At 43.9% G+C, this 20,467-nt stretch overlaps 3 protein-coding genes across 5 annotated transcripts; 2 read left to right on the top strand and 1 right to left on the bottom strand.

Annotated features, from left to right (window-relative positions):
* Positions 1-720: 720 nt before the first annotated feature.
* LOC119321132 lies at positions 721-10,664 on the top strand. Its single transcript, XM_037594953.1, has 3 exons — positions 721-931; positions 9,085-9,814; positions 10,419-10,664. Exons 1-3 carry the CDS (start codon positions 721-723, stop codon positions 10,444-10,446), a joined length of 969 nt encoding a protein of 322 aa, XP_037450850.1. The 3' UTR covers positions 10,447-10,664.
* Positions 10,665-10,856: 192 nt separating this feature from the next.
* LOC119326189 lies at positions 10,857-16,247 on the bottom strand. 3 transcript variants are annotated; one of them, XM_037599887.1, is made up of 3 exons: positions 16,022-16,233; positions 15,753-15,939; positions 10,857-11,102 (listed from the first exon to the last, which is right to left on the bottom strand). In XM_037599887.1, the coding sequence occupies exons 1-2, from the start codon at positions 16,132-16,134 to the stop codon at positions 15,786-15,788; spliced, it is 267 nt and encodes an 88-aa protein (XP_037455784.1). In that variant the 5' UTR covers positions 16,135-16,233; the 3' UTR covers positions 10,857-11,102; positions 15,753-15,785. The 3 variants fall into 3 exon arrangements, with proteins under 3 accessions (XP_037455784.1, XP_037455785.1, XP_037455783.1); XM_037599888.1 differs by lacking the exon at positions 10,857-11,102 and adding an exon at positions 11,148-11,501 and having other exon boundaries at positions 16,022-16,238; XM_037599886.1 differs by lacking the exon at positions 10,857-11,102 and adding an exon at positions 11,149-11,501 and having other exon boundaries at positions 15,818-15,939; positions 16,022-16,247.
* A 19-nt stretch (positions 16,248-16,266) lies between these two features.
* On the top strand, positions 16,267-19,606 carry LOC119326188 (protein phosphatase 1 regulatory inhibitor subunit PPP1R7 homolog). The gene is made up of 6 exons (XM_037599885.1): positions 16,267-16,673; positions 17,394-17,624; positions 17,726-17,872; positions 17,964-18,106; positions 18,256-18,370; positions 19,164-19,606. Exons 1-6 carry the CDS (start codon positions 16,386-16,388, stop codon positions 19,242-19,244), a joined length of 1,005 nt encoding a protein of 334 aa, XP_037455782.1. The 5' UTR covers positions 16,267-16,385; the 3' UTR covers positions 19,245-19,606.
* The last annotated feature ends 861 nt before the right edge of the window (positions 19,607-20,467 follow it).

Here is a 20,467-nt window from a genome sequence, read left to right as displayed (position 1 = left end):
ACTGGAGGACGCCGCCGCTGTGCACGCGAGCCGGCCGATGCGTCGCGGTTCGTCTCTTGGCTACGGGTCATTCTTCGCCACGCCGCTGTTTGGGAGAGAGAGAGATCGCGGCCGGATGCCGACATCGTCATGCGGGACGAACCGCCGCTCCAAGTGCCAGAGGGCGCCACGTCCGGGCCGAGCGCCAAGGCCGGACTGCGCACCGTAGTTGGTAGCGCCACATCCCCGGCAGCCGCTTTGAACGCCTGGGAACGCCGCGTCGAGCGAGCCCAGCTTTAGGACCGTGGCTGCGGGCTCTGCTTGCTGACTCCGACGGCTGTCGCCACGCGAAGGTCGGGCAGAGAGAAGCGCGCCCCACGCGCGCTGGAGAGCGTCGCCACTAATGAACGGCCGAGAGCCGTCGTCTCTAGTGCTGCCACACCGGAAGACTTTGCGGCTCACCGGTTGTTGGCCGCCCCTGTCCGCCGAGGCTGAGAGCCACACTGGCAACCGCCGATATCTTGCCGAGGACACCGTCTTCGCTTACATGGAAGGAGCGTCACCAGCCTCGCGTTGGAGGGCCGAGGAGCATCACCGGCGCTGCCCCGCATGGAGCCGCCGCCGTCAACGACAGGATAGTAGCGAGAGGCCGCCTCCGTGCAGGGAGGTCGAGGCCGCGTGACCACGGGCCAGCAGGTGGCCTGCGCCACTCTCTCCAGAGGGAGGTCGTGCTCGCGCCGCATGGTCACGAGCGCAGCGCCGCCGCCGCTGATGCATGATCGGGGGCTGCGGCAGGCTCGGACGTGCGCGTGGCTGTTGTCGCGGCGGGTTCGCGCGGGGTCGAGGCGCAACCGGGCCGTCGCTTTTGAGAACCAAGCCGACGGCCGGGACCTTGTTAGGAAGAACATCCGAGGCGCTTGGACGCGGGCGCCATTGGCGATGTTGACAAAGGGTAGCGGCAGTTGCCGCTTGATCCAGGGCAAAGCAAATTGAAGAATTGACGGTACCTTTGTCCTTTTGTAAATCGATGGAGATTTCCTTCTCTATCTTTGCTTGTTCTTCCCTTATCGTCTCTTCTATTGCCTGTAAAGAATTCCACTGGAAGAGGGGATCGGGAGACTCGCCCCGCTCTCTCATCCATCCCCTGTATTCCAGTAGGAATTGAAGAGACAGTTAGAGAAATAGAGATCGAGAGATTTGTGGTCGTGGCCGTCCACGGCGCGACGCTACTGCTTGGAAGCCCCTCTACCGGTCTAAGGGCCGCCGCGGTAGCGGGCGCCACCACGCCTGGTTGTACCCGTCGAACTCGCGGGCGGGCGATGGAACTGTCGCGCCACTGGAATCGCTCGGCTGGGAGCATGCTGATAATGTGTTTAGAATTGAGATCGAGAGAGAATCGAGAGAGTCAACAAATGATTCAAGTGTTCTTTATTCATCATGGATTTCCACTTATATACATGGGCAACGGACGCGTCCATGGGACGCGACGGTACGCTGAGGCGCCTCCTCGGGAGGCAACTGCCGATATGGGAAGCGGGGATTATCCCTTAATAACCACTGGGTTATTATTTTCAACAGAATAACTGTATCACCGTCAATACCTCAAGCCCCTCACATGGGGAGTTATTCGGCTAGTATGTTGATTCAATGAGGAACATTTCCAGGCATTAGGGGAAGATTTCAAATACCATAAAGAATGCCAGGAAATTAGTGGAATGTTCAACACATTTCTGCCTCAATTCCACGTACTTAAAGATCTGAACCATGCATTCAGAAGATTTGCAACACATTGCAAATAACCTAGCAGATTCATTTACTGACTATAAAAGTGTCACATAATCCTACAATCATGCAAAAGTACGCCTGAAAGAGTGGATGTACCAACAAAATTCACTCCACTCCCCACTCAAAGCAACAGGAGGAGATGTACGGCAGAAGTACATCAGGATTCAGCTTCTTGCAAGCAAGGATATCAAGGCCTCTGAATCAGTAAATGCAGGTCAACTTCAAGTTGACAGACACCTAATGGGTAGTATACCAAGTGGATGGGAAACCTCCACCAACCCAGGTCATAGTGCACACAATGACCGGGACACAGGAATACCCGACTCAGCCGCATTGGGAAATCGCGAGCAGTCACCATGGGTAATGATATTTCCATCAACTATATATTGATATATAAATTCTGGAGAATCATATAACCGGAAGTCTACAATTATCGACATACATTTCTCAACTAGATTGCAAAAACCTTTCAAATGATTCAGATCCAAAGACCATGGCCATGGCAAAGTGTGAACAAGACTCAGACTGAACTCAAGCAAAGGGTATAATCTAGGTAGAAATGATCTTGCTCAATAATGAGAAGGTATTTTTTTTGAAAGGTTAGACAGTAGGGGGAAACCCTACTGCATTGTATTAACATATATGAAACAAGTTTTCATGTGTCAATTTACATGGGGAGAGAGGAGGGTGGAAGCAAAAGAAACCCTAGAAAAGAGCTATGAAAAGAAGTTAAAACTGTCCGGCTAAACAACATCATCTACTATGGTGGAGATAAGATGTCTCTTATGCTTTGGGAGCCTATGTGCAATGTTGGCAAAATCATTTTAAAATTTGGTTTGCCAGGCAGACAGCGAGGGCGTGACTTTTCAGAAGTAGTTGTTGTTCCTTTCTTCCAAAGGCTCCAAGCAGCCACAAGGAAGATGTCCACGGTCATCTTTCTGTGATGGCCCCTTTTCATGTGTGTCATCATGTCAAGTCGATTCCCAGCCCTCGGCCATCTGATATTGAGTTTGTTCCAGCAGTCTTCACTGAATTGGCATCGAAAGAAAAGATGTTCAACCATTTCCTCCACATGGTTACCACAAAGCAGGCAGTCATGGTTCGTCCCAATATTGTAATGCCTTCTTTTCAACATGTAGTGATAGATGCAGTTGATAGATGTAGTGATTACATATCTATGTGGATCACTAGATTCAGACATATATGATTGATTCCCGATGGAATCTCAATTCTGAATCGAAATACAAAACGCAACATACGTGTGTAAAATCAGTAAGTCACCATACGACTTACTATTGTCCGTACATATGGTACAACTGACGTAGTGAGATCCTTATACACAAGGATTACTCCTAATGATGATTATCCATGTTTGCCTGTCTGCAATGACAACACGTGTAATCATCTAAATGACGGAGTTTAAATGAAGGATTTGGGTAAACCAAAATACCGCTCGTTACTACAAACTGAGCACCTTCATTCATACATTATGGTATACTATGTTGTCTATATCCATAATATATTGGAGAAATTAATTCATTGTGGAGAAATCTTATCCATCCATAACTCTCATGGTAGTTCATTCTTTAGACGTAGAGAAAGATCAATTTCGACCAAGAGATGATGGAAGTGAGATATTGGGACTCAACGTTCCATAATGCCATTGGATCCACCAAACATAATTGGTTGGTACTCAAGAATATCTTTCGATATCTCCAAGACATCAAACATCTTGTCCTGATTTTTCAGTTTCACGGAAATGTGAACACCGATATCATTGGATACATCGATCAGATCTCCACTATGTCAGATCGTAGACAAGCTTAGTGTTCCTACTAGGTGTGGTAGCCCTCTCATGAAGAGTCTTCGAAACAGATCTCAGCGATAATGTTTCTTGTGTTGCCCGGATGCAAATGAGTTACATAATAAGCAATATCACTATATTGCATATCTTGCAAGTCAAATCATGCAACTGATTTGTTCACCAAGTCTCTACCAACTTTTACATTCCAGGAATGTGTTCATGGAATTGGTATATGACGACTTCGAAATATGCAAGAATTAAGGGGGTATCTTCCTAAATTGTTCCTGTTCAATGCATCATATTATACTCTTCTTCCCTTCATGAGTTTACTATACATGTTCTCATAAAGATTTTTAATAAGGTAATATCAACATGAGATCATATGTCATACTTACTATTTTCCGCACCAGGGTTTTTGAGAAAGTATATATGACATATTTATTGTGCTCTGAACTCTATAGGTTTTCTCGTATTGAGTTACAAGAGACTGTTTGAGATCGACAGAACAAATGATCGAACTATCTCTTTTCATTAGATGAAGTGCTATATATAGCACTGGAACAAGCGTTTACAAAGGGGGTGTTGGTTCAGACAGAACCGACGCAACGGTTGGAGAAGTAACCGTCAACGGTTAATACAAGCAGGGATTAATCCCTTAATTACTATATTAATTAATCTTAACACTCCCCCTAATCCATGCTTGTCTAGCTAGCATCATCATCTTGAAAGAGACTTCTCCAAATACCCTGTGGGAAAAATATGAGGAGTATAGAGTTTGATATGTTGCCAAAAATCCTTCAAACCCAATGGGAAAATAAGGAGAAAATAATGCAACATATAATGGTTATTGTCTCTTTTAACTCAATACGAGAAAACCCATAGAGTTCAGAGGACAATAAATATGTCATATATACTTTCCAAAAACCCCCGGTGGGGAAAACAGAAATTATGACATATGATCTCATGTTGATATTACCTCATTAAAAACCTTTATGAGAACCTATATAGTAAACTCATGAAGGGAAAAAGAGTATAATATGATGCATTGAACATGAACAATTTAGGAAGATACTCCCCCTGATTCTTGCATATTCCGAAGTCGTCGTATACCAATTCCATTTACACATTCCTGGAATGTAAAAGTTGGTAGAGACTTGGTGAACAAATCAATTGCATGATTTGACTTGCAAGGTATGCAATAAGTGATATTGCTTATTATGTAACCTGTTTGCATCCGAGCAACACAAGAAACATTATCGTTGAGATAATGGTTGGTGGATGTAGCCATGAGGTCTGTTTCAAAGACTCTTCATGAGAGGGCTACCACACCTAGTAGGAACATTAAGCTTGTCTACGATCTGACATGTATCCAATAATATCGGTGTTCACATTTTTGTGAAACTGAAAAACCAGGACAAGAAGTTTGATGCCTTGGAGATATCGGAAGATATTCTTGAGTACCAACCAATTATGTTTGGTGGATCCAATGGCATTATGGAATGTTGAGTCCCAATATCTCATTCCATCATCTCTTGGTCTAATAGATATTTCTCTACATCTAGAGAATGAACTACCATGAGAGTTATGGATAGATAAGATTTGTCCACAATGAATTTCTCCAACATATTTTGGATATAGACAACATAGTATACCATAATGTATGAGTGAAGGTGCTTGAGGTTTTACCTAGATCCTTCATCTCAAATTCCATCATTTAGATGATCACATGCTTAACATTCATGGGTAATCATCAATGTAGGAGTGATCCTTGTGAATGAGGAACTCACTACGTCGGTTGTACCAAATATACCGACAACAATAAGTCGTATGGTGACTTATTGATTTTACACAATGTATGTTGCATTTTGCATTTCGATTCTGAATTGAGATTCCATCGGGAATCAATCATATATGTCTGAATCTAGTGATCCACATGGATATGTAATCACTACATCTATCAACTGCAGAGATAGATGATATTGTACTACCAATGATATAAGTTATCGGAAAGAGAATCCACCACTAGAGAATAGTTGGGTATCTACGTGAACCCTTGTGCTACAATACTTGCTCTTTGTTTCACCACCTCGTTCTTCTCAATTCTGTTTCCAGAAGAAAACTAGTATAGGTATTGCTTATGAATAGCTTCCCATTATTGAGCAAGATCATTTCTACCTAGATTATACCCTTTGCTTGAGTTCAGTCCGAGTGTCAATTACACTTTGCCATGGCCATGGTCTTTGGATCTGAATCATTTGAAAGGTTTTGCAATCTAGTTGAGAAATGTATGTCGACAATCATAGACTTCCGGTTATATGATTCTCTAGAATCTATATATCAATATATAGTTGATGGAAATATCGTTACCCATAGTGACTGCTCGCGATTTCCCAATGCGATTAAGTTGGGTATTCTGATGTCCCGGTCATTGTGTGCACTATGACCTGGGTTGGTGGAGGTTTCCCGTCCACTGGGTGTATAGTACCCATTAGGTGTCTGCCAACGTGAAGTTGACTTGCATTTATTGATTCACAGGCCTTGATATCCTTGCTTGCGAGAAGTTGAATCCTGATGTACTTCTGCCATACATTTCCCCCTGTTGCTTTGAACGGGGAGTGGAGTGAATTTTGTTGGTACCCCCACTCTTTCAGGCATACTTTTGCAGGATTGTAGGATTGTGTGACACCTTTATAGTCAGTAAATGAATCTGGCAGGGTTATTTGCAATGTGTTGCAAATCTTCTGAACGCATGGTTCAAATCTTTGAGTATGTGGATTTGAGGCAGAAATGTGTTGAACATTCCACTAATTTCCTGGCATTCTTTATGGTACCTGAAATCTCCCCCTAATGCCTGGAAATGTTCCTCATTGAATTAGCATACTGGCCTTGAATAACTCCCCATGCGAGGGGCTTGAGGTATTGATGGAGTACAGTTATTCCTCACATAGATCCCAACTATATGTTGAGGGGCCAATGATGTATGCCGGGTGGTGATATCGGTATGCAACCGAATTATCGCAGATAGGAAATACTTGGTAGATATCCACATATCAAAGATAGAGGGGAATAATATTATGCAGCTCTATCATGAGCGTGTAAAACTGCATGACTCCAACGTAAAGTTGGCAAGTTGCAATTCCAAAGTAAAGATAATGCAATGAGCTTAACTCTTTGGATAGGATTCTACCAAACCATTTTGAGTCTAGACCTTAGGACAAATTGCTAAACTCAATCCAAGGGCCATAGAGAAGGCACTCAAGGAGAATTCTGCAATGTTATCCACTCGATTTGTTTGAAATCAATGTCAGGATAATGAGCCAATGATTTCGTGTGAATAAAGCACACACTTAAGACCATCATGTAGATATGTCTTTTAGAACCATGGAATACCTGAATAGTCTAGTCAATGGATGGGAAGAGCCACTTACCTCAACTTGATGCATTCAAGGAGTCTGAGTGGTTCAGCGTAGACTTTAAGGTGTGCGAGCCTTAAAATTAGCTTCCCTGTGTCACTTGTAGTGCATATAAAATCCAAATGGTGTTAGAATTTAGCATCATAATAATCATAAACTATTGAAATTGCTGATAGTTTCGGTTTCAACCCAATGTCTCGATGACCAAGGTGAGTATGCCAAGTTTTTCATGTACAAGACATTTTAGAAAACTATCTTGGGTGCAACATGTGCTACGGGTTTTGTAGTATGTGTAGTACAATCCAGATGATACATAGAAAATGTGCTTGCCATATCCGTTGCATATGGTAAAGAGAATGTATTTCTCTTTCTTGTCGGCATAAGTTTCGCTATGGAAACCATGTTGACGAATATCTCTATAGCTTAATAGGGTACGAGTTAAACTTGGGAAGCAATGAAGCATCCTGACGTTACTCGAGTACCCACCGGGATAGTAAATATGACTCGAGTTGAGCCAACAAATACCTCATCGCATCTAGCGATTTTAAAATATCTCCTTTCTCTCAATGAGAGTGGAAACATTGGACTTCCCCGAGTATAGAGTTTGTGGTGCATATGCCCACAAGGCACATATCATTTTTCATCGGATTGACTCCCGTAGAAATCTATATATAGACATGAAGATTCTCAAGAAAATCACTGTCGGATATATATAGAATACATACAAATGAATTTGTACCAAAGTGCTGATACAATATATTGTGATATACAATATATGATGACAACAATACTTATGTTGTTGTTACAACATCGTAAATGGACATTAATTATATTGACCACTCAGGAGATTGAAAGACTATTCATAGTCTCCAAACATGTTGGTTGAGGCATATTCAACCATCACATTCTTCGTGCCCATAGGGTCCCGTCACAGCTGGTGATGTCGGATTGAAGGTTGAAGTAAGATTCAAACCATTGCCCTTGAGGTTCATTGTATCCCAGGAATTGCTGATACAGAATAACCAGATGTTGTGATCTGGTCTAATGCCTTATGATTATAAGACACCATTTTTCTATTAGCGGTGTCATCCTGACCAGAGGTGATTCCAGGATTGCACATATTATCCCACGAGACACAAGAGCGGTCATGATGTCCATGGCCCATATAGGGCAGTGGTGGCCATTAAGGGCGAATGCCTCAAACTCTATAGCCATATGTTACCTCTATGGGTAAACCAGAGATAATTAATTTATAACCAGTAAATTAAAGACCATCATGGTTGATGTTGTAATGAACTTAGCAAAATCAATGGGTATTTCAAGAAGTTATCTTGAAACCATTAGTGTGAATCTCAAATAGCTAAATATGACATCTTGAAGATAATCTCCAAAATGGAGTAGATCTCACAGCACTAGAGAGTATAATCTGATGGAATCAGTAGATACGCACTCGTAATGCCTTATGCCATGACTTAGTAAAATGTGTAGGAGAGCACTTTGTAAAGCAATTATAATGTCAAGATGACAAAATATAGGCTTTAACAGTAGTCATTGACAATCTGCGAAGGCAGTAGATCTAAATGACTACCTTGTGATCCCAATACATCAATTTGGAGAAATCACTTTGAATTTTGCATTCTTATTTGCAAGAAATTAAAAATCTCAACTGCAAATAGACGTATTAATCTCAATATGTAGCGAACATGAAGATACATACATTCCGGAATACATCATACTCAACAGAAATACACCACTATTATAATGAATAGTAATGTTGTTGCAAACTTGATGTTCAAGTGAAAAACTTGAATTGTACAGATCTCAAATTAAATGAGATGATCCTGTATCAAGTTGCAAGATAATTCAGCTGGTTGAATTAATATTTTGCCAGAAAAAATTAATCTCAATCGCTATGAGATTGTTTTGCGAAAAAATATATATTTCTCAATCGCAAATCAATATTATTTTGCAAGAAAACTTAATCTCGATCGCAAAACATTGTCATTATAGTAATGAGACATGTTATAGAGATTGCTGAATAGCAAACATATTGAACATGCCACATAATGACCATATATTTTCTGGAATGTTAAAACTCAACAGAAAAAGGGCTGAAAAGCGGTGGCCCAACCTTATGCAAATGGGTGGGCCACGCTGGGGAAGCCAGCCTCGGGCCGGCCTTGTCAGCCGATTGGATAAGCAGCAAGCGGCCAGGGATAGCGATCCCCAGCCAGCATCCATCCCCAATCCCCACTACCGACGCGGGCGGCGACTGCCATGGCCGGTCGGCCGTTTCTCCGGCAACTCGTGGAGAGACCACGACCCGGGCGGAGTGCCGCCGAGCCTCGCGTTGGAGGCCGGAGAAGGCTGCGCCAGAGAACTCCGTGGAGGGCGTGCCGGCCCGATTGGGCACAGGCGAAGACGCCCACGGCCGGTCGGCCGCACCACCGGCGGCAAGAGGATCTCCCGCCCCGCCCGTCCTCGGAGTAGGGGCGACGCCGTTGGAGGCGCCATTCAAGAGCCCGAGTGCCTCTGGGCTCCATGTGCCAGAGCGACTGGAGCGCGGCGCATGGCGCAATGCGGGCGGCAGCCGGGCGCGGGGCGCGACGCGACGCGGACCGGCGCGGGCGCTCCACACGGGCGAGCGCGACGCAGTGACTGCATCCAACGGCGCGGGCGGACGCAGCGCGGTGGCCACGCCCTGCGGCGCAGTGGCCGTTCTGTCCCGTGAAGGAGCAGCCAAGGCGCATGGTTGGGGCACCGCTAGGGAAGTTGACGAAAAACAGCAGCAGTTGCCGCTCGATCCGGTGCAAGAGGAATTGAAGAACGCATGGTACCTTTTTCCTTTTTGCATCACTGAATTGATGGGAATCCCTTGCTGTTCGTTGTTGAGGCCTTCAATTCTTGAATCGATGGAGATCCACAGCCTCTGTTCCTTCTCATTCTGCCCTGACCTGTGAAGAATCGCTCCGGAACAGTAGGTCGAAAGACGCACACCGCCGGACGCGATATGGTGGGAAGCGCCACATCCCAGGCCACGTGCCGCGCGTGGGCGCCGCCTTCCGCCGGGAACACCTCATTGCCGCGGAGTAGTCGTGATGAAATCGCTCTGCCAGAGAGCGTGCTGATAACGTGTTTGAGATCGACAGAACAAATGATCGAACTATCTCTTTTCATTAGATGAAGTGCTATATATAGCCCTGAAACAAGCGTTTACAAAGGGGGTGTTGGTTCAGACAGAAACGACGCAACGGTTGGAGAAGTAACCGTCAACGGTTAATACAAGCAGGGATTAATCCCTTAATTACTATATTAATTAATCTTAACAGAGACAATAATCATTATATGTTGCATCATTTTTTCCATATTTTTTCCACTAGGTTTGCAGGAGTTTTAGCACATATCAAACACATATCTCCTCATATTTTTCCTCACAGGTTTTCTTGGAGGAGCTTATCAAGATGATGGTCACTCATAAGGTGAAGCGGTGATTAAGGGAGTGTTAAGACTAATTAATCCATGCAATTAATTAGGGGAATCCCCGTTCCCCACATGCAGTTCCGCTCAACCGCATGGCGTTTACTTCCCGATCGCGTCCCTACAAACCGACGCCTCCTAGAGGCGTCTCCTCAACATGTATATAATCTATGACAATCATCAATAAAGGAATGGATTTCACTTTACATCTCTTGTGGACATATCCGCCAATAGCATGGCGCTTCTATTGATTTTGTCAATCTGTTATTTAATGAACCATTTAACCCTAGCTCCTTTATTTGGTTTGTGAAATAAAATAGATATGTTCCATAGGATAGAATAAGGGCTGGGTTATATACAATAATTTTGAGTATGGTAAAAGATTAGGTGATCCTCAATTAAAAGGACAAACTAGAGCAGCAGTTCTTCCCATAACTAGATCGTTAACAAGTATAACTCCGTTCAGTTAAGGCTCGAGCTGATATGAAGTGCACATAGTAATTGCTTCTGAGCAGTACATAGCATATTAATGTGCGAAAGAATGCCAACAAGCAAAACACATTATTGAAGGGAATAAATTTCTTGAAAAGTCCGCTGCGTCTGTCCCAACCTCTTTCATTATCGAGGCACACTCATACCAGTTTCTGCAAGGCAGCAGGAAGATCATAAATTTCAGTTGTCGTGCTGCAACAACATCTACGGAGTATATAAATCCCTGAGCACACCGGGAGAGGTGCCACAACCAAAACACAAAAGAAGTAAAAATGACAGCAAGAAATTTGATAATCCCCTATAGTATGTCTCACATCTGAACAACAACAAAATCACAGTATTGAGTTTGGAAGTCTGGAGTTTCTTGGGTAATAAAACAATCATGATAAGGTAAAAGAAAATATAAATGCTCCATGATGTGGAAAAACCGAATTCATTTTATCCAACAGACTGATAGTTATGCTATAGGAGTACAATTTTTTTCTTCATTGACCGATGTATTCTGAAACTCGGTTGGCCAACAGAGTTCATCCAAACAGAGCATTTTGCACCTATATGAAATATGCACATTGGTGCAAAACATCATTGGTCAGACAAAGATTACAGCAGTCTAACTTCTGTTCCAAACTGCATCCGAACTAAGATAATGATGTCCTACTCAATTGAAGATTACCGTTACCTACTTTATGGAAACATTAGAATGATGTATTAACGAAACTAGCAAAAACAGGTAAATATCAGAATATAAAATTAATAATCTCAACGTCTCAAGCAATAAAAGATAGAGCTGAGGTCACATAAACAATCTGAACATGGACAGCAAACCAGGGACCCCGACAAGTTAGATTTTACTATAAAGTCAGTCACTGGAAGCAAATACAAATTTTCCACTGCCAACTAATCAGTTTCACCGAGAACACACCAAATAGTTACAACCACGTCAAGCACCTTAGAGTCGGCCTTTTTTCCTTTTGTTTCTTCTCAACTTTGCTATCTTAGCTGCTAAAGGCATGCATTTTCTGATGTTTCCTTTCAAGTGTCTTTCTTACCCTAGAGCCTAGACATGTATCTTCACTACCTTGGACCACACTCTTCCCATCTTAAGCATGGGTACATATGATTTATACGCTAAAGTCTTTTGTGGGTACAAAGTTTCAACAGAATATGCTAATCCAAGCGAAACACACGTGAAAATCATCGCCAAGATGGGGTTTGTCTGGAACGAGATAAAACAGATATCTATAGTGTCAGCATTCATTTTAAATTTAAGTATTACAAAAATGCTTTATAAATTTTAACAACAGAAATGCCTATGTTTTATGGTTCCTAGCATTTCAAACTAACAATGTACTAAGTACTCATTTGTGGTTAGTAATTTTAGGAAGGGTGCGTTACATTAAATTGGTTACTATATGTACCACTGATCTAAATAAAAGGTGTTACAGCCTAATACAATTCCATTTACAAGATAAAGGTAGCTTATCCATTGCATTAATTTTAATATAAATCTAAACTCGGAGAAGACCAGTAATAATGGTGAATGAACGTGGAATACTGAACCGCCATTTTGTAGTAGATATCTCCTGTCTCTTGTTACAAATTATAGCACTGTAAGCATTTAACAAGAAGAATTTAGTCAACTTTTCCATTCATGCTGCTTCCATGGATAATTCTGGAGCTCCATTATTTGTATAGGAAAGATGCATTAGGTGCTTATTCCGTTACTGCAAAATACTAACAATCTATCTAAACTTTACATAGAAACGTGTGCAAGACAAATATAAACACAAGAACCTTTCCATTTAAAATGATCTAAACAGAAGAACATGGGTTGACCTTTTGTTACTTGCTTAATGTTACATTCAACATTACTGTGCATATAGTTCGGCGACAACCACATTCTGCTGCTGCCACACGCTGAAGTGACGTCAGCCTATCTTTTGCTAAGCTATGTTTTAGTTTATCTCGGGCGTCCTACTACTACTATTAGGCAATCTTGTCACTGTGAAAAGTGTGTTTGCAAAATCTCAGCGTTTGTGCTGCCCTTGTATTGAACCGATGCTATGTTCTCGAATCTAAGCTAAGCACTATACCGGTTTACTTTTAGCCATGTTCTATCAGTGCCGTAGAAGTTTAGTACCGATCAAACCACACTGTCAATCTGCTCTTGGAATGTCAGACGGCTGGGCGACCCACAAAAATGCATCAACGTCCTCTCTGAACCCATCAACTTAAACCCACATCTCGCTTTGGTTCAAGAAAACAAAATTAGCTTCGGTCGATGAGTTCAAATTCCAGTCCATCCCACGGACTATAGAATACCACGTTCTCTTGACAACATTGGGCACTACAGGTGGGGCCATCTCGACGGCTAACTCCAGATTCTTTAACATTACCAATCAACAAAACTACACCTTCTCCACAACCATCAACCTCTCCACCAAGGCTCACCCTGCTCCTATTGCAATCACCAATGTCTATGCTCCTTCCAATCACTCCTTAAAGCTAGACTTCCTCAATAAACTACAAACCATCAAACAAGAGGATCACATCCCCTGGCTCATTATCGGTGACTTCGATCTCCCTACATTTTTCCTCCAAAAAGAACAAGCAATCATTCCAACAATCAAAGGCCAACTCTTTCAAGGACACCATTGACCTATTATCATTGCTAGAATTACCACTGCTTGACCGTCGCTTGGCCCGAACAAATGCTAAATCAATGTCCACCCTTGAGTGCCTGGATCGGGTCTTCTTTAATTTTGCCTAGAATGACAAATTGCCGAATATTACTCTATTCTCAACACAAATTATTTCAGATAATGTGCCCCTTGTCGTCCACATTAACACAAACGGTCCTTGTTCCCGCCATATCCTATTTGAACCCGGTTGGGCCCTTCATTCTGTCACCAGATCATTCGGCAATGTGGAGCCTCTCCTGCGTAGAGCCGGCCGGCCCAGTTCGCATCAACACATCTAGTGCGAGCCTTAAAAAGCTCTTGCTCAGGCCTCAAAACTAGGACTCTTAAGCAGGCTCCGGCCTTTGTCCGGGTAGTTTTTTGCAAAAAAAATGAACACCAGTTTATCAATTTGAGAGATGAACGCCGGCGTTCTCCGCACCCGAATCATAACTTAGGATTGTTATTATCGCTGTTTTACAACAAACAATTAAAGAAATAGCAGCCTATTGGCGCTTACACCTGAAAATAAGAGGCACTATAGATGCCGGTGAGAATACCAAATTCATTCATGACTCCGCCTCTAAAGGACTTCAAAAAACAATGTCTATACCTCACACGATCAAGAAGCAACTCCTTTTTCACCCAGATCATCGGGCTTGCGAGACATAACCTAGACCTTTTATCTCTCCAGCCTCTCAAAATACAATGTCACACAACTTTCCTCCATGGCTACACCTTTATCCAAAGCGGAAATTAAAGAGGCCTTTCTCCAATTGAACCGTCAAACAAGCCCACGTCCTGATGGTTTCGGACCAGCCTACTATCAGAAATTCTTGTCTCTCCTAAAACCAATCATCCTACCCTTCCTCTCGAACTTCTTTCACTTGCAGGCCAGACGAAACGCTTGAACCAAGCACACGTTGTTCTAGCCAAAAAAGACTCCGCTGGTATGCCCGACTCATATAGGCCCATTTCTCTTCAGCATCGTCGGATCAAAGCGGACACTAAGGTTCTAACAACTAGGCTCAAACCACTAATCCCCTCATCAGTATTGTGGTCCTCCCTAACAAAATTCCCCTTCAAAGAGGAATGTCAAAACAATGTTACTCTTGGATCCATATCCTATCCGCTCGTAAAACCGCAATAATGCTTAATGGTGTTCCGGGAGACTGGATCAACTACAAAAATGGTTTGCGCCTAGGACACCCACTTTCCCCTTGTCTCTTTATCATAGTGGCAGACTTACTACAGCAACTCATCTGCCAGAATTCCCACCTACTTCACCATCCGATCTTTACACACCTACCACCAACCACCATGCAATACGTTGATGATACCCTCGTCACTGCCAAGGCAACTGCTGCCGCTGCAACCGCTCTCAAAAACATCTTGCAAGATTTCGTCCGAGCCAATGGTCTTTCCATTAACTTATCTAAAACCACTTTTGTGCCGATGAATTTACGTCAACAACTAGTGTGGAATCGCTACTTTGCCCAATCTCCTCCTTCCCCCACATCTACATCGGACTACAACTCTCACCCACTCGACTACCCTCTGATGCTTTTCTGCCTATTTTGCAAAGCTGTTGCAAAGACCTCGCTGGTTGGAAAGCCAGCCTAATAAACAATGCTTAATGCTCATCCTATGGAAGATTTGGGATGCCAGGAATGCCAAAGCATTTCATCACCTTGATATCCACTTGGCTACGTCGCTTCGGCTTATGATTTCAGATTTGGACCTTTGGTCTCATAGACTTTGTAAACATGCTGATAACAAAGCGCTTTCTTGTGGCGTGCCTTCCTCTCCTCTCGCTCTTGCATTCCTATGTAACTTCTGGTACACCTTGTAACCGGCCTTGGCCGTGTAACACTTTGAGTAATATATTCAGGTGGGGGGCCTCATTGTGAGCATTTTGTCTATTTTACGTTAAGTATAACATGTTCACAATGGCATAAAACTAAACACAGTCCCCCTCCCTGCCTCACATAGATTGACAGGGAAAAAACACAGTTTAATTTGAATTTCAGGATTCAACAAACCGAATCAACCAAAATTGTGTGTGTCGGGTGTCAGGCTACGCATGAACTAAAATAGGCAGGTAACTGAGCAGTCAAAACTCACAGGTAGGATGCAAAGATTAAGATCCTATCAGACTCAGACTCCCGGGTAGGAGCTGCAGAGCGTACCCTGCGACACTGCCCGGGCCACCTCTGCCCCAAGCCGTGACGTTAGCCTCGCCGCCGAGATTGCGCTGTGCAGCGGCTGCAGAGATCGTGCCAGCGCCACCTGCCGCCTCAGGGAAGAAGCCCTGTACCACGCAAACCCCACGGTTCAAGGCTAACTTGGACAGCATTTGAGAGGGGAAGCGTGCAAGGGGGTCGATCACTTACCTGGGGGTTGGAGCGAGGGCGCGGGGGAGAGAGGCCGCGGGGCTCCGGGCGGAAGCTGAGCGGAGGAAGGCGGCTGCGACGGGACGGGAGAAGGAGCGGAGGCTCGACGCCATTGCCGGGAGGAGGAACGGAAGGAGAGAGGGGAGGCGGAAGGGCGAAGGTTCTAGGGTTTTGGACCTTGCGATTTGAGACCAAGTCGCTGTACATTGGGCTTTAATGGGCTATTTCCAACCAATCGATTAGGCTCACAGCTGGCCCGGCTGCTTGCTTGCTTCTAGGCCTTTAGGCCCCCATCCGGCATATTCTTCTTCTTCTCCCCTTTGCTTCTTCCAGAAGCTCCCTGAAAGTCCAGGCCCGATCCCCCATGGCCTCCGGCGAAGGCACCGGAGATTCGAAGGCTGCGGGGGCAGGGATGGAGGTGCAGGAGGCGGAGTTGTGCCTCGACCTCACGAGCTGCCAGCTGCACGATCTGAGTGAGGTGGAGATCCCGCCCACCCTGGAGGAGCTGGACCTTACGGCGAACCGTCTCACCGCAGTCGACCCCCGGATCGGCCACCTCCCTCGCCTCCGCAAACTCTCGTTCCGCCAGAATCTCCTCGACGACGACGCCGTCGCGCCCCTCTTCACCTGGGATGCCATCGCTGGCTTACAGGTGATTGTGTTGAGAACCGCTTGAAAACATGTGATCGAGAGACTTTCTTCGGCTGGTCCCATCTTACTTACCTCTGTTGTTATATGCATATGTCCTATTATTGCACTTTCTTTCCTAGTACAGCAACATTTTTTTCTTCTACCATCACAAGATTTTGTCCGCCTGCCAAGCAATGATCTGCAATGAACAAATTTTTAGGCGGTACCTTGGTAACATGTGTATGAAGGAAAATTGAATGTGAAGTAAGATGTTAACTGATTTTTTTTTTATCTAAACAAACAACATTCGTGAGCAAAACTGAGAGTGTTTCTGCAGAAATGGTTATGCACATCACTTATTTATCACTTTACAAGCTTATATGACATGAAGCCCCATGTAAACAAATTTGATGCATGCCATTTCATGATATTTACATGAAGGCAACCTTACATGCTTTGTTGAATACTCCCTCCGTAAACTAATATAAGAGTGTTTAGATCACTACTTTAGTGATCTAAATGCTCTTATATTAGTTTACAGAGGGAGTACTTTGCACACAGGCTTGGAAGGGCGATTTAAGTTTTACTCTTAAACTTTGCTGTGTTATTCCTGCAATTTTCTCATGGTAATTTATCCATGCCTTCTGACAAAGTAATTTACTATGCAATGTTTTTCCTTGTCCTGTAACCAGAAATGGTCAAGTGATTTTACAGTGCTATTTTAAACCATTTCCGATTTCAGGAGATAGTCCTTAGAGATAACAAGCTTACAAAGATCCCCGATGCCAGCAAATTCAAGGGTCTTCTGGTGTTTGATGTTTCTTTCAATGAGTTGTCGTCCTTAAATGGGTTATCCAAGGTTTCCAGCACAGTGAAAGAACTCTACTTTTCAAAGAATGAGGTTCCAAAGATGGAAGAACTTGAACATTTCCATGCATTAGAATTGCTTGAACTTGGTAGCAACAGATTAAGGGTAAGCATTTAGGTGCTTCTTTACACATGATGGTGCATGTTATAATAAAGAACTTGGATGGATCCTGGCCCTATGTTCTCACATGTTCTACTCTATTTCAGGTGATGGAAAATCTGGAAACTTTGACAAATCTACAGGAGTTATGGCTCGGAAGAAACCGGATCTGGACTATCAACTTATGTGGGTTGAAATCAATCAAAAGAATAAGTCTGCAAAGCAACAGGCTAACTTCAATGAATGGCTTACAAGTACCGTGTCGTACCTTCACCAGCTCCCTAACTTTTTGCTGAAGTAATTGCTACTCTTACTCGCTAATTTGTCTTTTGCTTTCGAATTCAGGAATGTGTTGCGTTAGAGGAACTGTATCTCAGCCATAATGGAATCCAAAAGATGGAAGGCCTTTCTATGTTACAGAACCTTCGTGTTTTAGATGTTTCATCTAACAAACTAACCGCTATCGAAGATATTGAGCCATTAACCAGGTAGCATGATACTACATGACTGATTGTTTATCATCCTTGGTGCACAAAAATAAGTGGGGAAATTGATCCAAATATCCTAAGCTACATAAATAGCTTGATAGGTTGTTTGTTCCGACTCTTTTAGTAATTTGACATTTTGTGTTTTGCAGGTTAGAGGACTTGTGGTTGAATGACAACCAAATACCATCACTGTCTGGGATAGAATCTGCTTTGTCTGGTTCACGAGAGAAACTGACCACCATATATCTTGAGAGAAATCCTTGTGTACGTACTTATATCCTTTGTTTATTTATGTCTAGTTACTATCAGTCTCATTCATTGCTGTTAAACCTGATTTAAGAGTTATTGTTACCATCCATCTTAAGCATCATAATGGCACCATCATAGTAGTAAACCCCATCTCACGTTTTATGTTGCCAAAGTTGGTGCATATTGTTGAAGTCAACATTGATTGTGTATGGAATTCTGGATGAATGTTAAGTGTGACATCCCAAGTGCTTAAACCATTTATGATGTACTGTATATTTTCTGGTCTCCATTATTGTTCTATTATTACTCTTAAACACTGTCTCTGGGTGTTTTCCTGTGCCACGTTTGATTTACCATACCATTATGACCGAAATGGACATCGGGTTTTCTTTGAACATATCAGTATCTTCAAAAGTTTGAAGCACCTCCACTGGTTCTGAATGGACATCATTGATTTCTCACGGATCATATATCCTACAGTACTTATTTTGCCAGTTCTTTATCAACTGTGGTGCAATCTGGAAGTTTCACAAGTAATATTGTATTTATCAAAGTACATAGGATACAACTAAGATGTCACCGATGGTGGGAACTTTGTGTACTAATACTTCATGACACTATTGAGAATGGAATGTTGATTTTGGAAATGATTTCTCTAGTGATGTTAATTAATGCACATCCAGTACTGTAGAGTATATTGTGCAACTGGCCTACTATGCACCAATCTTATGACTATACCCTAAAATTATCAATCTTCAGAGCTCATGTTAAAAGTGAATCTTATTGTTTGTGCCTTATTTTTTTGCAGGCAAAAACTCCCAACTATTCATCCACATTGAAGGAAATATTTCCAAATCTTGAGCAAATTGATTCAGATATGCTAGCATGAAACAGGTTGACTCACTTTCTCAGATTGTTGAAGTTAGTCGAAGTATGTGTTGTGTTTATACAGGAGGAAAGCAGTCATCCAGTTCAGAACAGACAACATAAGCTGTCGGTCAAGTAGCGCTGCAGTTTGTACTGGTGATCTGAATGGATTATTGCCAACTTTACTTGAAAGGCCCGTCCTGAAGTTGGGTCATTTCCTGCTGAGATCTATAAAAACTGAACTTATGCGATAAAGCCATCCTATGGTCCATGACTCCATGCTCGTGTCACATTGCAAGGGATGATGCATTTGTTTTCCCTTTTCCCTTGAGTGAATTTTCAGTTATTACTTGGTCCAAGTTTATGAAGCCGGGTTTTGTGGCGTGAGACGCTGGCCGGACTAACCAGTTGCTGCATCTTCAGCTGTTCAATTGTGGATCGATCAACCTTACCGTGAGAAACTCTTGATAACATACAACGCACGAAAATCTTGGCCCTCCCTCTGGTAGGTAGCCAGCCCTCTCTTCCTCGCGCCGCCGGCCGCGGCGGCCACCTTCCAACCGCCTAGCATGGGCGCGCCTCCCTCTCCGCGCGTAGGCGCATGCTCTGGACCGCGGGACAGTTCCACGGCCGCCTCCCCTGGCTTGTCCGAGGTCTCAGACTCTTGAGCTTGGCGCATTGCCATCCCCAGATCCGGAATCCCCGCCGCGGCTTCTGCTGCGTGGTGAATGCTTGAAGGCGGGCGCCCCTGTAGATTCGGCGGATCCAAGCACGCCCCTGCTCGGCGCCTTCAATCCATCATCGTCGTCCCATCCCCTGCGGTCAGCCTTTCCTCTTCGGGGATGGACGGTGTTGGAACGTGACCACGTCCCGCACGTCCGATGGCTAGCCATGCAGCCGCGTCGTCCGCGTCTCTAACAGATGCATGCATCTCGTGCTTATCTCCTCCTGCATGGTAGCGCTAACCGGCTAATGCCGTTGTATTCTCCACGATCCCACTGCTCTCTCTCCCTCATGTAATCTGTATAAATGTACCCATGATGAATCAATAGAGGCAGTGTGTGAGATTGCATATCCTAGCTTGGTATCAGACGCCGAGCCTCTCCCTCGATCCCCCCTCGCTTCCGCCATGAACCGCCTTCTCCGTCGCACCTGCTCGGTGGACCTCGACAAGCCGCCGTGCAACCCCTTCACCCCAATCCCCGCTGTCCTCCCGGCGACGCCTGCCGCCGTGCCCGCACCACG

Source organism: Triticum dicoccoides, chromosome 6B, assembly GCF_002162155.2.
Source record: "Triticum dicoccoides isolate Atlit2015 ecotype Zavitan chromosome 6B, WEW_v2.0, whole genome shotgun sequence".
Classification (NCBI taxonomy): domain Eukaryota; kingdom Viridiplantae; phylum Streptophyta; class Magnoliopsida; order Poales; family Poaceae; genus Triticum; species Triticum dicoccoides.
Note: the sequence above shows the minus strand (reverse complement) of the source record. Positions and strands in the feature narration are given on the sequence as shown.

What these genes read in the sequence shown, in the direction of transcription:
- LOC119321132 (XM_037594953.1), top strand. Translation starts at nt 721, where the DNA reads ATGGTCACGAGCGCAGCGCCGCCGCCGCTGATGCATGATCGGGGGCTG. An exon ending in ATTGGCGATGTTGACAAAGG is followed by an intron (nt 932 to 9,084) that starts GTAGCGGCAGTT and finishes AAAACTCAACAG; the next exon opens with AAAAAGGGCTGAAAAGCGGT. An exon ending in GAGGAATTGAAGAACGCATG is followed by an intron (nt 9,815 to 10,418) that starts GTACCTTTTTCC and finishes TTTTCCTCACAG; the next exon opens with GTTTTCTTGGAGGAGCTTAT.
- LOC119326189 (XM_037599886.1), bottom strand. Translation starts at nt 16,134, where the DNA reads ATGGCGTCGAGCCTCCGCTCCTTCTCCCGTCCCGTCGCAGCCGCCTTC. An exon ending in GCCCTCGCTCCAACCCCCAG is followed by an intron (nt 15,940 to 16,021) that starts GTAAGTGATCGA and finishes TGCGTGGTACAG; the next exon opens with GGCTTCTTCCCTGAGGCGGC. An exon ending in GGCCCGGGCAGTGTCGCAGG is followed by an intron (nt 11,502 to 15,817) that starts GTACGCTCTGCA and finishes TATTTCATATAG; the next exon opens with GTGCAAAATGCTCTGTTTGG.
- LOC119326188 (XM_037599885.1), top strand. Translation starts at nt 16,386, where the DNA reads ATGGCCTCCGGCGAAGGCACCGGAGATTCGAAGGCTGCGGGGGCAGGG. An exon ending in TTGGTAGCAACAGATTAAGG is followed by an intron (nt 17,625 to 17,725) that starts GTAAGCATTTAG and finishes ACTCTATTTCAG; the next exon opens with GTGATGGAAAATCTGGAAAC. An exon ending in ATCTTGAGAGAAATCCTTGT is followed by an intron (nt 18,371 to 19,163) that starts GTACGTACTTAT and finishes ATTTTTTTGCAG; the next exon opens with GCAAAAACTCCCAACTATTC.